Source organism: Andrena cerasifolii, chromosome 5 (assembly GCF_050908995.1).
Source record: "Andrena cerasifolii isolate SP2316 chromosome 5, iyAndCera1_principal, whole genome shotgun sequence".
In the NCBI taxonomy this organism is placed as follows: domain Eukaryota; kingdom Metazoa; phylum Arthropoda; class Insecta; order Hymenoptera; family Andrenidae; genus Andrena; species Andrena cerasifolii.
The window spans coordinates 11,028,258-11,043,842 of NC_135122.1; the positions used below are offsets into that span (position 1 = coordinate 11,028,258).

The 15,585-nt window shown below is 50.1% G+C and overlaps 2 protein-coding genes across 3 annotated transcripts in view; one reads left to right on the forward strand and one right to left on the reverse strand.

Moving 5' to 3' along the window:
* The window catches only part of Rab3-gap (Rab3 GTPase activating protein), a 313,138-nt gene that overhangs the window by 286,821 nt on the left and 10,732 nt on the right, over nucleotides 1-15,585 (reverse strand). The window lies entirely within an intron of this gene.
* On the forward strand, nucleotides 588-15,539 carry LOC143369252 (uncharacterized). Of its 2 annotated transcripts, XM_076812953.1 has the most exons (7): nucleotides 588-1,059; nucleotides 1,137-1,294; nucleotides 1,381-1,614; nucleotides 2,315-2,453; nucleotides 9,777-9,929; nucleotides 12,674-13,024; nucleotides 13,821-15,539. In XM_076812953.1, exons 1-7 carry the CDS (start codon nucleotides 757-759, stop codon nucleotides 13,983-13,985), a joined length of 1,503 nt encoding a protein of 500 aa, XP_076669068.1. In that variant the 5' UTR covers nucleotides 588-756; the 3' UTR covers nucleotides 13,986-15,539. The 2 variants fall into 2 exon arrangements, with proteins under 2 accessions (XP_076669068.1, XP_076669069.1); XM_076812954.1 differs by lacking the exons at nucleotides 588-1,059; nucleotides 1,137-1,294; nucleotides 1,381-1,614; nucleotides 2,315-2,453 and adding an exon at nucleotides 4,889-6,875.

Below are 15,585 nucleotides of genomic sequence, written 5' to 3' on the forward strand. Positions count from 1 at the left end.
CGGTTTAATTGACAAATATACGTGTCTAATTATCGCACCAGTTCGACGTTTAACGACGGAGCATAATTCTGTTTACCCGTCACGTGGCATTATTAAGCATTCGGTTCTCCGGCAGAAGAATTTCTATATTTATCGTCGGATCACTGCCGATCAAATATTTGACGATTGAGCAACGGCATTACCGTCAACAAATCCCTGCACCAGGGAGAGCTAGCATGTCACAACAATGTAACAGAAATAATAACAGAGACCTGGCGAAAGGAACTTTACTATCAACGGCAAAGAAGTGGAGTCGATTGGTTCGAACTTGGAGAACGAACAATTTTACGAATGTATTACCTGGTATTCAAGATTCTAAGAATTCTATCGACACTCTTAATTTATTTCTAAAAAAAAAAAGCAATCATGGTAACACGCTTCAAAGATCGATGAAATGAGACGCACGTGGAGCTCACTTTATGCTAAGCTTGATCGGAGAAAAAAAAAACCGGAAACTACATGTATCGGTATGGTAATCCAAATGGAGTTTACACTTGTGCATCGGGATCAAGTCTAATAAAGTCTATCCCCGGCTGCATGGACGTAGAAACGAAACAGGTTTATGCGCAAGCGTCTCATTCGCACTATGCCTAGTGATAACGAAAGGCGACACTTAGTATTTTAGGATATGTTCAAAGAACATTACATTGAGAATGACAGTCGAAGTTCGGCCGTGTTGTCGTCGCGTTCTACGAGCGTTCTAAGCCGCTTCCAAGCATGTACAAATTTAACGGAAGAAGGGTGAGAAGCTTGGACGACATCCCCGAGGTCTTCAAACACCGCGATAAGAAGATTCGCGGCATCGAGCTGAAGATATCACAGAACCCCTCCGAGAAGAACACAGGGAACTACGAAGAATTGGGCAGGAGCAATAGGTACGCTCTCGTTTTACTGAAGATCGACGATGAGGGGAGCCAGGGTGATTCCAGTGACTGTGAGGGAAACAAGCTGGAAGAGGACGCCTCGGGAAAATCGACGGCCACGGTGGATATCAAAGAACGATTCGGAAATAATTCGAAGGTACTTATCCAGCCACTCGCGTCCGTCCCGAAGCGTGCCATTTTTCTGAAAACTCAGCCACGTTGCCTTTCGATTAGATCAACCCCCTCGACGCGCCAAACTCCACGCGAGGAAATAAACAGAAGAAACGAATTTGGTCACTAATTGACGTGCTCCTCTCGATGGTATTAATTACTCCATTGACTGTCGGTTTTTGGAGAGGAATATGGGGCCTGATGGACCTGCACAACGACAGGTGAGCTCTAGTTACTGTGCTCGAACGCGTAAGTGAAGTTTATCTGGCATAGGTCTCGTAAAGTCGATTTTGTATGACGTGTAAAGGTTCCCCGGTGTTCTTTGCTTCGTACTGGGCGGCTTTGTGCACACTGGCTTCGCGATCTTCAAAAACTACCTGCACGCCCGTGTGTCCGGCGCATGGCGGAAGAAAAGTTGGGCGAACAATGCGTTATTCAAGATCGCGCAAATTTCCTACACGTACGTGTTCGGGGTCGCTTGCAACGCGCAATGGAGAGGCGGATGGATGATCTTCGACCACTTCTTCGGCGGCCACATTTGGTGGGTCCCTTAACGCCCGAACCTTAAAGTGAATCCAAGTATTTAAGGGGGTATACCCCCTTAAGCCGGGAATCCACCGGGGAGCTAAGCTAAGCTATGCTATGCGATGCTATGTTTTAACGTAGCTTTTGGTGGAAACGGTTCCGTAAGAATGTGTCGAAGCTAATTTTTATAAAACGTAGCATGGCATAGCGTAGCTCAGCTTCCCGGTGGATTCCCAGCTCAAGTCTCTGTTCTGTCGTTAAACTTGCATCAATTAGAACTATGTGAAGTCGATCATTACTGAGAAGGAAAATGCTTTTTAAGGAAGCGATGGTAGGAATGTAACAAGTCTATTTGTATTTTTAGAGCCCCAGAGCACATGGACCACCGGTGCCGTAGCTGATGAGTTTAAAACACGTTAAGAATAGTTTGCTAATCGTCTCGGGCATTTTCATTCATTATGCTAATCTCAAGCTGATTGCAACCATAAGAGACTATCTCCTGCGCTCGAGTATAATACTAAGTAGAATATTAATGACAGCATGCTGCTTCGTTAGAACAATTGCAATAGTGATTATTCACTCTGCTCCATCCAGTTCTTTACTTTTAAATAATAACAGTCTATCCAATCATCGTCTGCACGCTAAGAATTGCATTGCCAGCCAATCTGACAAAAAAAAATGCCCGCCGTTAACTTGGTTCTATTAATTTGTTGCAGGATAACTGTAGGCACGATGTTAGCGATACTAGCAAGTCTTGCAGCTCTGCGTTCTGTGAGAAATCTCATAGCAGTTCCCTCGGTGGTATTCGTAGACAAACTCACCTACGTCTTCTACTTCCCAACCAGATACAAATTGGTAAGTTTCACCGCCAAGATCCATTAGGGACTTTATTATTTCCAAAAGAATATATTATAGTTTCATTAGTCTTTGGTAACAAGCATCTTCCTAAGATCCTCGAGCCTTTCGCAGTGCACTCTCGAAGCTCCTCCATTGTCAGGGAATCCCCGGCCACGTTCGTCAGGAAAATCACCTCTTTCTTCGATGCGATATAAGGGGACAGGGCTAAGGAAAGTGGTGGAAATTCTAGAAATCTGTGCAAGTAATCTCCCTTAGTATCTTCGCAAAAGATTAACAACTTTCGTCACGGCCTTCCCCGAAACTTTGCGAAACGAAGCATCCCCAGTGGATGGAGACATCGGTGCCAGTGTCAACGAGGAAAGTAAATGTTCAATTATCATCCGACGATCTATCTATACATGTACTTTCGAGATCGCTGGATGATACATCGATATTGTATCAGCGTGCCTCTATTTTGTAACATCGCTTCGCTCGAAAAAATCACTTTGGATGGAGACCCTCCCGCAGGTACAATACTCACACATTTCGGCAGTTTTCGGCCGAAAACTGTGATTTCCGTCAACTTTAACTGCTCGCAGCTCATAGCTGCGTGAACCGATTTTGATGAATTTTTCAGCACGTATACAGCTTACTTAAATCTATAAAAAGCATTTTTTTAATTTTCATTACAAGCGCAGACGAAAAAGTTGAAGAAAAAAAGACATTTACTATTTTTTCTCGTCACTTAGCAAACTAATCCGTCTAGCTTTTCAAAACTCCTTTGGAGCAATCTTAAACAAGCTATTCTGTTTTAAGGGGTGGCCGAATGCTTGTGCACGCCACTGTATAGGAAAGAGAACTATGCTTGGAAACTTCTGACTTCGGGTTTTCCCAGGTTCATTCTGTATTAACAATCAGCGATCCAATTGAATTGATTTGATTATCGGAGCGGATCGCGTAATGTCGATGCTGCTTTTGGACGCCTCACGATCGATGTCGATATCGAATTCAGATTATACACGTTGGAGCATCGTTGAGTAACATTGGTAAACCTCGTAGTACAACTTCTCTGATATGCTAAGAGGAACGAATCTATTGTTGAGCAACACGATTTATCACTTTATCGCGGCGGGGGCGTTATCTGTGCGACGCTCATTGAAGCCTGCGCGAAATTCGTGTGTTTCTGTGTGGCAGATTTCACGTGCTGCAAAGCACGACCCTCTATCGAAGAGAAACTTTGGGAACGAGCAGAATCAGTTCTGTGATTTCGTTACCTCGGGACATTCTGCCGCGAAGGCAGCGAGGTGACGATTATTCCAGCCACTTCTATCCGCGCCAATTACCGAAAGGTGGCAGAGAAACGGAAGCTGCACGCGTGGAGCAGCGAATTAGCTCTGAATAAAGGAGAAGCGTGATCGAACGCGATGGTGTGATTCAGTTTTCGTCGCTAACAAAGCCTGTCGCGAAAAATAAAAACACCAGATGACGGGTCAAGGTGAGAGGATCGCCGTAATCCAAGCTTGATTGGTGCACAAAAAGGTGCCGATTAGCGACGAGTTCGGCACGACAAAAGCCCGATGAAACTGGCGGACAGGAAACGCCACTCAGAAAAATCAGGCTTCAAGGTGGCCTGTCGCCTCTTCTGCGGCCACTATCTTGTTTCTTATCAATCAACAGCCGGTTCCTGAATCGTTAATTACCGTCTGCACGTCGATCACGATAGTGAAAATTGCTAGTAGATCGACTTCCATCAAGCTCTAAAGGTTCAATTGGCTTTTCCTTTGCTGCCAGCTTACGATAATGAAATTCAAGGTAACCTCGCGGCCTTCCTGCGAACGGCTCGAACCACACTTATTTGATGCCCGAACTATTATACCTTATCTAGGTAAAACTGGTTCAATAAAGTTTTTAACCCCACCCTGTTTCGCGAACGGACGTTTTATGGGAACGGTGAGTCTGTAAAAGATTTATCAAAACCTGAACAGTAAATCCGATTTACTGCACGTTAATTAACATATCCCTCGATTACTTGAACGCTACACGTGGTTGGCAATAATATCGAATATATGCTGATTCACGTACAAAAGTAGTAAGTGGTACCACGCAAACGCAGTTGCTGTCTGACTCCACAGACGTGCATCGTGAAACATCAATTTATAATCGACCATGTGAATCCAAATTAAAAGACGACGCTGAAATCTGTGAAAGTACAGATCTAGTGTACGATCGACAGTCATTGCCTGAAACGTCGCGAGAATTGCGCTCCCCTTTCATCCTCCAGAACTGAAAACACGCACAAACTGCCGCCCCCGGAATGCTCGATTCCTTCCGCAGAAAGGGGACCAGCAAAATCTACGAATCCTCCAAAAAAGTTGCGTGAAATTTAAAATACTCGATCCAGTGGCATCCGCACCAACACGGGGATTGTTAAACTCCCTGTACGTTGCAGCAGAGCGCAGCAGGAGCCAGGGGCTAGACAGCGGGCAGATTGGCGAACAGTAGCCGTAACGATGAACGTTCATCAGCGTTCGCCGCCATTCATTCGGGTTCACCGACTGAGAGCTGAAAGGTCAAAGTGAGACCCCCGCGGATGGTGGGCCGCGGGCCCAGCGAGCAATCGACAAAAATTTCCTGACAATCGCTCGCGCCCTCCAATTACCGGGCCCAGCCACCGAAACGCTCCTGTCTACTTCCTGCTGCGACAGGGATCCCCTTTGGACTTTCTTAGAACGTCGCTCGGTGGGTGTCGAAAGCTCGTTCCCCCCCGTATCGTTAATCGACGGTATACGAACCGTGGCTTTACGCGGACACGTGGGTGGGGGTGGCCAGAGAGATGGAGGAAGGAAGGGAAGAGAGCAGAGCACCGTACTATTCTCTATGCCATGGCCCGTATGACGGTGCCGTTCATGATAATGCGATAGTGTTGGTCCGTGCTTAGCACTTGATAAAAGATAGCGGTGACTGAACAAATGCCAGTACTCACCCGCAGCCCGACCTGTCGGCTGACAGCCGCGTACTCGCCCCGTGTGCATCGGTGCACCATCCGCAACGCAGTCGGTCGGCCATCGTCGAGAAAAGTGAACGAAGCCGCCGACGGCTTTACGGAGCTCTGGAAAATAAGCGAGACGAACGACTCCGCCGCCAGCTGGCCGCTGGATCTGATCGTCGCTTTGGCAAACGAACGTCATCCTGTGTCAAGGAGGACGCGTGGCGCGATGACGGTGCCGTCGGGGGTCTGAAGATGCCCGGAGGAAGTCGCGACACCTGCCTCCGTTGCTCGCAGCCAGTCCGCGAGGATCGTTCCGTGTCTAGCACCGAGCAGCAGCCACGGCAATCGTCCCGGGAGAGCGTCAAAAGGAACAGGTCCAGTGGGTAGAATGATCATTGCGATCCAGAGGCAGTACTACTTCAAGAAGATTCGCTGCAAACGCTAGGAGGATCTCGCGGACATTGAATCCTGCAGGGAGCTCGAGTGAACCTGCTAGTACCATGGCCAGAGTCGTCGAAAGTGTGAAACCGAGTGCCAGCGTCTGGGATCGGTAGGCTGGCGTACACGTACAGAAGCTCTTCTTCAGACTCTGCTTGATAACCCTCGGACCACCAGACTCCTTTCAAATTTCGTCGCTCGCCCCGAACTGATAACACGACCCCAAGAACGTCCCTCGGGCCACAGCGCGGGAACTTCTAGCGATCAGCTAGCTGCCCCGCTGCACAGCTTGCCGACACTTGACGGAAGCCGCGAGTTGACCGAAGAATGACCATCCCGGGCAATCCGTGGAACACGTCGAAAGCCCCGGCCAAAGTCATGCACCAGCAGAGAGAGCGTACCGACGCAGCCTCGAGTCATGCATGATGAGCGGTGCGACTAGGCTCGATCAGGATTGGATGAGAATGGTCGAGTTACGCGGTGGCACCGGAATGACGAGCGGTCTGAGCGGTCGTTCATCGAGCCGTCTCCATTACACGATACTCACGATCCTGGACACGGTGTTCTCGGCTACCGTGGCCGCGCCGGCGGTCGTCGGCTACTGGAGAGGCACCTGGGGCCTCAGCGACGTCTACGTGTACCCCGGGGACCCGGTGCTCAGCAGCCTCGCCTCTATAGTGATCGGTTTCATCGGCCTGTACGCGTTCAACGTGTCCCAGAACGTTCTCAACGAGCAGCTGCACCCGGACCAGCACCGGCTCTTGTACTACGTCGGCTCCAGGCTGTACACCGCGGTGTTCGGCTTCTGCTGCGTGAACGCCTGGCGCGGCGCCTGGCAGGCCCTCGACCTGTACACAGAACTCACGGCCAGCACTGTCTTCGCCACCACCGCCGTTAGTCTGCTGGCACTCGCCATCATGCGCGCCGTCAGGAACATCTCCGCGCCACCCTTCTCCCTCTGCTTGGACTCCTGTCCAGGATACTTCGAAGTGCAGACCATGTTCCGCGTGGACGTAAGTAGCTCCTGGCATCCCGCAGCTCTGCCGGAGCGAGGAGTCTCCTGGGTGTGGGTTTGCGAAGGCGGATGAGGGATGGACGAAGGTTAGGGGCGCGAAGAGTCTCTTCTGGGTGTAGGTTGCGAAGGTAGATGGGGGATGAATGAAGGCTGAACAACTACCGCCCTACTTTTGTAATTTACTTAGGTGGCTGTCGGGAAATGTTTCTTCTGGGAAAATGTATCTGGGTACATTCTTAAAGGGGAACTCTGGCGTAGCTGCCCGTTTCTCAACGCCATCTTCGGGAATTTATTTAACAAAAACTATAAGTTTATATTATCTGGCGTTTTGCCTGCATATTAAGCTATGTTTGAACTAATACTCAGAATTTTTTTCAACTTTTTTATCGCACATATACATAGATACAATCGGTAACGCAAACTTCTTTAGTAAAGTTCTTTTCCGACAGCCGTTGGTATGGAAACCGTTCTAGTCATCCAAAATTGAAAAACTAAGGTTCATTTTCTTTATTATGTTTGTCGCTATGGTTGGAACCTCGGACGAGTTTCTATCTTGTATAAAATTAATTCTACAGAACGAAAACAGCTAAATTTATGAGCAAATATGGAACATTCTTCTTCAATATGCTGTCATTCTGCAAATGTTTATTGTTAGGGGGCCTCTGTGATTCCAACCATAACGACAATCATAATAAAGAGAAGAAACCTTAGTTTTTCCATTTTGGATGACCAGAACAGTTCTCGCACCAACGCCCGTCGGGAAAGAATTTTATTGAAGAAGTTTGCGTTGCCGACTATATCTATGTATATGTGCGATAGAAAAGTTCAAAAAAATTCTGAGTATTACTTCAAACATACCTCAATATGCAGGCGAAACGCCAGATAGTATAAACTTATAGTTTTTGTTGAATAAATTCCCGAAGATGGCGTTGAAAAACGGGCAGTTTCACTAGAGTACCCCCTTAAAATCTCGAAGCATCCCCGTGAATGTACTTCCGTGCTCTTCTTCCTTCCGACTGGTTGCCATACAAGCTCCTCGTTCCTGCGCTTTCATACATTTTCGTTAATCCAGTTTCCAACTAATTCTCCCCGCGATGCAAATTGCGCTATTGCCGCAATCGGTCATTCGAACGGAATTCAAACACATCCGATGTCTCTGTGACTAGAGATTGCGGAAAGTTTTTTGTCTCTGTGACGATAAGACCGTGTACCCTATTATCTTCATCGATTATCAGTTCTCTGCCGTTCCGTTTCGTCCACTCCATTCGCCCATCGAAATTAGCTGAAATCAGAATAGAGGCCAGACACTGGTGCGCGCTTTTTCCAGCAACCAGATCTGCAGATTCCAGTGCTCGTCTTTTCGAACGAAAAATCGTGGGAAAGTGTTAAGGGACCGTTGACTTTTATCGCTGTAAACGTTAAGTGGGAGACGTAAAAAAACTAGACAGCATACTTTGACGCATCAGTGGAGCTCGAGCTGCGTGTTGCACGGTATCGATGTGCAAGGTATAAGCACAGTTTCCGGCTGTCTCTCCCGACTGTCGAACAGCATCGCCTCCGTGCAGTATGCACACGCACGAGGGCAGCCAGAAACTACGCCAATGCATTATTCGACGCTTTCTCCTCGTTAAACGAACATAGAAATTTTGGAAAATCACCCCCGCTCGACGAAATTGAACCTGCGCGAACGTTCCTCCCTCGTTACACGAATCAAAGATGATCATATTCCTCTTTTGACATTGGACCCTCGGCAGTATGTACCTTGACCCTCCGCAAAGAATGATCTCAGTCCCGATTTCTAATTCGAAGACCCACAGAGGAGTCCCCCGAAGTAGACTACAATTCCCTGCGATTGGACGCGTTGCTTTCCTTCTGCGACTTTAAATCACCATTTCTACTTGGCGCGTATTGGAAAATTCTGCTCGGGATTCGCTGGAAAAATCAACGGAGACAGTGGGACGATCTTAAATTAGCGATCGCCAGTTGAGTCCTCTCTGTCACTTAAAAATCGAGGACAGAAGGGTGTCGCGCAAAGTAACCGAGTGATGCGCTCTGATGCAGGCTCCGGCTCGTGAATGGGTGCCTCGCTCGGAAGATCCTTCGGGGATCGATCTGTCAAAGTGGTCCTTGCACCTCGAAGAGCAACGTAATCCTGTGCTTTCGTTGATTAAGAAATGTCCCATTTGAAGGGAGAAAAAAATAAAGTGAGTAACGCGAATCGCAAGGTAGCTGTTCAACTTCAACCTCTTTTCGACCACTGGATCTACGATTTTTGCGAGCTGTTATCTTCCACAATTCTCACTTCTGCCGTTGCTGCTGCGCCGTCGCAATATGTCCCCGTCCCTTCGGCACGCCAGCAATTTACCGTTCAATGAATCAGTGAATTTAGGGAAGCGTGACTTGGCGATCCGCGCGAAAAGCGTACACGCGCTGCTAACGCAACGAATGCATTAACCGATCGCGCCTCGTTCGATCAATCTTATCGGGATTGCTGAGGAGGATTGACTAATTTCGATTAGCAACGACTTTGGGAGCAGAGTGTCTAACAAAAAAAAAAAAACCCTGGGATTCGTATCGCTGCTTCCTCGACATTTCTAAAGCAACGATCGATCCAGCGAAGATCCATATTCGTAGCGTCGCGAGGGGATCTCGTTAACACGAAAGAGAGAACGCGTTTATTGCTACCCACTAGCAGGGAAGCCTCGGCTGCTGTTTAGCCGGGAGTTGAAGTAACATCCACGTAAAATCTTTCCTCGTAAATAAATGTTCGACGCGAGGCTCAGCGCAGAGTGACAATCGCGGAGCGTCACCTTATCGTGGTTCCCTGGCTTCTTCAAATATTTCCCGAGTGCTCATCCGTAGATGATGCTTATCTATCGTTTATGTTGTTTGATTGCAGAACACGAGGGACTGGTCGTTGTACTTATTGGATTGCGCCTTCAGCGTCGGCGTCGTCGGCACCCTGGTCGTCTTCGTGTGGAGGGGAGTTTGGATACTTTTCGATCTCTACCTGTTCCCGGACGATCGAGAGTACTCCGCGATTGGATCCCTCGTGAGTGTCGATATTCCTATATTTTTCCTTTAACAGCAAAAGAATCGTCCCCTGAGCCTGGATTCATTTCGACGATTAATAACTCAACACTGATGGCATTTAGTACACAGAAAGCTGCGGAAGGTTGAATAATACCCGGGCACCTGCGAAGAATCTGAGCACGGGAGAATAAATACTGGAAGTTATAGGAGAAATAGTAGACTCCATTCGCGAGACGAGAAGTCACGAAAGGGGGTTGGACTTTCGTTCTCGGGTGTTCGAGCTCGCACGCGGAACGAATAAAATTTGCAAATATATCCTTCAAAAGCGACTCGAAATCTTCCATCGTGTCTGTTTATGTAAATACAAGCACGTGCACGTACGACAGCACGATGGTGCCTCGTTCATCTCCGTGAGATAGTAGGGGTCCCAGAATTTTGGCACAGAAAGAACTCGGCTTCGAATCGCTCCCATTCTCTGCGCGTTGAGGAGACGTGGATGTAGAGCGATTCGAATGGTGCCATCGCGATCCCGGCGGAGGATCCAGCTGATGCCAGCCTCCGGGCCCATTTGCCATCGTGCCGTGCAAGTAAATAAATAAAGCCGCAGCGGCGTGCAAAACGCTGGACGGTGCCTCTCCTATCGATGAACGCGTGTCGTCGGGCGTCATTAGCAAATCACGTGTTGAACGACATTTTGAAACATGCCACCTACGCAGTGCGCGCGAGCGGCACGCCGTTGGTCCGATTGTATAATTGAATATTCGCCAATTGCATGATTGCGAGGGCACATGACAAAACTGTTGATGTGTGCGTAAGACACTCTATTACAACCGCCTGCCCGTTTACTTCTCTGAATACGTTGCGCAGAACGCGGTCAACGAGAGGATTTGTTTAATTTTTCAATAATGACGATCGTTGATCCCTTTTGCCCGCCATTAGCCAATCGTTTCGCCCGTGCTCCATTCGAAAATGGGCCGTCGAATCCACCGGCAGGAGTGTCATCCGCGCCTTCGACCTCCCCCGTCGAACATCGTGTCTGGGATCCGCCGATCGGCCCGCCGTTCCAAAGGTAGGCAAGAGTCTCCCTGTACAAGCCTGGACGCGGCGCCGAGAGGTTCAACCTCGATTTTCTCGAAAATGAAGCGCGCCATCGAAAAAAGTCACTGCTTCTTTTCTACTCATAAGGATTAAGCAAGTCGACGAGAAGGAGTAACATTTTTTCATATTGCGCTTCATTTTCGAGAGAATCGGCTTTGAAGTTACTGGACGTTGCGTCCAGTCGCGCATAGGAGAAGCCACCTTGGAGGCTCGCGGAGCGATCGTCGCGGCTCCTTCTTTTCGCGCAGTTCAAACAGCGCGGCGTTGGCAAACACCGGGGAGCCCGCACAAATATTTTAACATTCAAGCCGGGGATTATTCCGTTGCAAAATGACGTTCAATCGGCGCCACGTATCCGCTACGGCGATAATAATAACATTCCTGTGAGCCGCGACGGAAGCCGCGGTGGTCCCGCGGGCTCGAGATGACCAGCGGCGATCGGCGCTCGGAATTGCCCGCGTTCCGAGGAGTTTCGACGCGACGGGCGTCTCGCCGACGGAGGGGACGGTCGATAAGATCTAGGAGCCAGCCAGCTAGACCTACACCGCGAATTCGTTATCGCGGATCGACGGGGCACCGCGATCGAGACGTCTCGGAGGCCTCGGATTAGACGGCCTCCGGCGCTCGGCTCGCGGGTCGATCAGAGCTCTCCGCGGTTTCGATAACCGCGGGATCTGCTGGCGAGCTCGTAAACAAATTTCAACGGCGCCAGACTGTCCCTTCTCCAGACAGGTGCCGGATAGCGATTTATCAGCCGTTCTGCTCGGATTCGACCAGCGGACATCTTTCCCGTCGCGGCGGCGCGCCGGAATCGCGGCCAGATTGGCGTTAATTGAACGATTCCGAGCCATTAATCCTGATTCTTCGTGTTCGCGTTAACGCGGCCGCTCCAGCGTCGCCTGACCTTTCGCCCCTCTCTCTGTCCTATTGTCTTCTTTTTTGGAGAAAAAAAATCGGGGCGCTCGTAGGCGGATCGATACGATCGCGGCTGGACGACGCGCGACAACGTAAATTCTCAAGAGGGTCGATGATTGCGCGAGGGTCATCCAATTCACGCATTTGCTCGCTTGCAAATGCCGCTTCGAAACCGTGAAACACCGGACCGGCGATCTGCTCGGTGTACTGATTCGCTGGGATCCCTGGAACGTCGACGTCGTCGACCACCGTTTTCCTCGTTCCCGTCGTCGCCGGGCCGGATCGAACGAGAAGGATCGGCCCCGGTGTATCCTGCAGGATCCGCGGAGCTCCTGCGCCAAGTACCGTTTACAGTGCCGTTTCTGTGGGAACGTAACGCGTGAAGCAACGATTTTTTAATCCAACGTAATGCTACCCTATCGATATCATCGCCAAATTGGCCCCACCGAATCAGGGCACGTGTCACTCCGCCCAATGAGTCACGGATTTAGTTGACGAAGAACCATTGAGTTCGCGATTGCAGGTTTATTCGGCGAGCTAGATTAGAAGGAACTGGGTAGAGAGTAGAAGAGACTGGGAGGGACTGGAAGAAACAAAGCAAGGCTGTGGCTACCTAGCTACTTCGACTTTGCGCGAGCTGATGTACGAGCCGGTCGACGCAATCCAAAGCAATTCTCTTGTAGTTACCACGTAATCGGCGCGAATCGAATTCTATGATTGCGTTCTGACGGTTTATTTGTTGAATTGCAGGCCATCGGATACGCGATAGTGACCGTGACGTTCTCCCTGCAGCCGCTGATGCGGTACGTCTGCGCACGGCTCCAGGGTCTGGCGCGTCTGATAGCTGCGGACGGCTTCCTGCTGCTCAGCTTCCTGGGCACGGTGAACGTCTGGCGCGGCATCTGGAACGTCCTGGACCTCTGGCTGGTCCCGGACAACCCGGAGTTGTCCTGCTGGATCACGCACGTCGGTTGCTTCGTCTTCCTCGTGCTCCTCAACTGCAGCAACTCCATCCTCGTCCGCGGCGTTTACATCGACGCCGAGGAGGACGACGGCAAGTGCGTCGTATTCCCTTGCCACTATCTTCGATTGTTCTTCAAGGTTGGTTGCTCACGCTCATTCCAAAAATGATACGCCCTATCTTTGCGGAGGACCCACTGCAATTTGTTGCGCGGATCCTGGATACCCTAGATGCAGAAGGTTTATACGTTAGGTGTCTGTTTGTCGCCTAAAAACTTTCGGCCGGTAAACTCTGGGGCCATGGAATGTGCCTAGGGTAGATCCCGAACCCGAGAATTCAAAGAATTCTGAAACTTTCTGAATCTGTAGGGGATTTCCTCCTGATAACAACGCAATTTTCTTTGCTGCCCAAATCCACTCGAAGGGGCGAAAATTCGGCTATTTTCCGATTTTGCGGTTACTACTCGCGAGCTGTAACAGTTATAAAAAAAAAGGTTTCGAAAGAAAATCGAAAAATAAGCGGATTTTCAGGGGTGAATTACACCCCCCTAGAGTGAATTTGGGCAGCAAAAAAAAATTGCGTTGTAATCAGCAGGAAATCCCCTACATATTCGCAAAGTTTCAGAATTCTTTGAATTTCCGGGGTCCGGAATCTTCCCTTGTCAGCTGTTTATGTCTGGTCGATCCAGATAAACATGACAATATTCACCCCGAAAAATCATAAAATCAGAATCCAAATTCCGAGCGAAGCCGGATAGCAAATCTAGTAGGTACTACACAACTATCTCTGTTTCTGAACTGTTTCGGAACTGCTGTTTAAATGAAATAGCTTCGCGCACTAGAAGCGACAAACACGAACAGGACCGCGCAGCTGCAACGCAAAGATGTACCTAAGCAATCGGTGAATTTACAACCACTGACCGACGTTCGGTTTCAGGTCGAACGCGAGAAGAAGGAAGCAAGACGACGAAACCTGCTGGTCGCCTCGAAGGACTTCCGGCCGCGAGCGGACGGGAACGCTAAGGACACCGAGAACGGTGCCCTGCTGCCGAACAGCACCGCCACCGCGATCTTGCCAGCGAATCCAGAATCTCTCGTCTAACTCGAGCGTCGAGAAACGAACCCCTCTCGACAAGCGAGAAACCTCTCTAAACCGAACGATCAATCCCGAACGCCGAGCCACGGAGCTCGGGAATAGAAGATTGTGCCCGGTCGGTGATCGTGCAGTGAAGTTGACCGCGAGCATCCGACCGTCGGGCGAACGATTCGCGAGCGTGGCTTCATATTGAAGCGGTCGAGGGACCGAGACACTGCAAAGCGCCCAACCGGCGATAGACAGGTAGATCCGCGATCGAATAAGCGAGTAGCGCGAATAGGTGCGTAGATCGACAGCTAGTCGACGCATGTAGGTAGACACGCAGATGGACGATTAGGATCGTCGATTAAATTAGACACGGGCCGAGGAGGATCGAAGACGACTGCGGGCGGACGAGGACGACACCGGCGAAGGTCGCGGGGCGCAGGGGTGGCTGCGGCTCAAGGTTCAAGTGAACGGCTGTGAACGAGTGCGGGGATCGATCGCGAAGCGCGCCTGGAGATGCTGAGCGTGACGAGCTTCGCTGTACATAATTAACTGTGTTCGGTCGCGTAAGTCACCAAGAATGCCACCCCCTCGGCAGGAGCTCCCTTCGTCCCAGCGTACGCGCGCACAGGAGTGCTGTCGCGCAATTTACAGAACGACGCAAGACACGCGCAGACGCGTTGCGCGTGCACGCATACGACCGTGCGGGCATCGGCTACGACCCGATCGGCGATCCGGTCGGACGGGAACGATCCCACGGAGATTAATCGTACGATCCGTTGACAGCGCGAGCGGAAGTTCCGGCCAGCGTCGATTTTGTAGGATTTCTAGTCATCGATACGTTAGTCCCGCTTTGTTCGTCGGCACCCTGTCCACCCGAAGAGGCATATCGAACTCACCCCCCTACACGCCTCCACCCCCCCACGAACCGAGATTCTCGCAACAGTCATCTGTTATCGGTACCGAGGCGCGCCTCGCACCAGCCGCGATCCTAGGGCCTAGATGAGACCTTGATGATGACAATGGTAATAGACTGGACACGATCATTATAAATGGGTTATAACCTTCTCCCCCGCATCCTGTACACCCCGCAGTTTTTGCTCTTGTACACCAATTACGACGTCACCGGCGTACTAATAATTAATTAACTGGAATAATGACGGGACAATGGGCGGCTGGCGCATCGATGGGAAGTGGTTAAGTTTCGACGATGAGCGGCCGACCTCCTGGCCTACATTTAATACTTCCACAATGGACAATGCTGCCAGCCGTCGCGGCCGGATGTTCGCCCTCCCTCTGGCAACCCTATCCCCGACCCTCCCCGCGGGATGTCCAGAAATCGGTCGTCGCCGCGATCCGAAGGGCCGACGCGGTCGAGAATCGAACCCTAGTCAGAAAATTTTCGTACGAGCCTCGCTCACGTTAGCCCACTCTTGTCCACCGAGGTCGCAACCGCGAGCAAGCGTGTACAGGGTGTTTCACGTAAGATGAGCAACGATGTAATTTATACACGCCCGTATATGCGACTTTTAACACCGCAACGTTCATTGAAATAAAGGAGAACAGAGAAAGGAAGATGAACGAGGAGAGTGATTCGATCGACCGTTGTGCCTCTAAGTCC

Coding starts and splice junctions, on each gene's coding strand:
- LOC143369252 (XM_076812953.1), top strand. CDS start 757: ATGTACAAATTTAACGGAAGAAGGGTGAGAAGCTTGGACGACATCCCC. Junction 1,060..1,136: donor GATTCGGAAATAATTCGAAG/GTACTTATCCAG, acceptor CCTTTCGATTAG/ATCAACCCCCTCGACGCGCC. Junction 2,454..9,776: donor TCCCAACCAGATACAAATTG/GTAAGTTTCACC, acceptor GTTTGATTGCAG/AACACGAGGGACTGGTCGTT.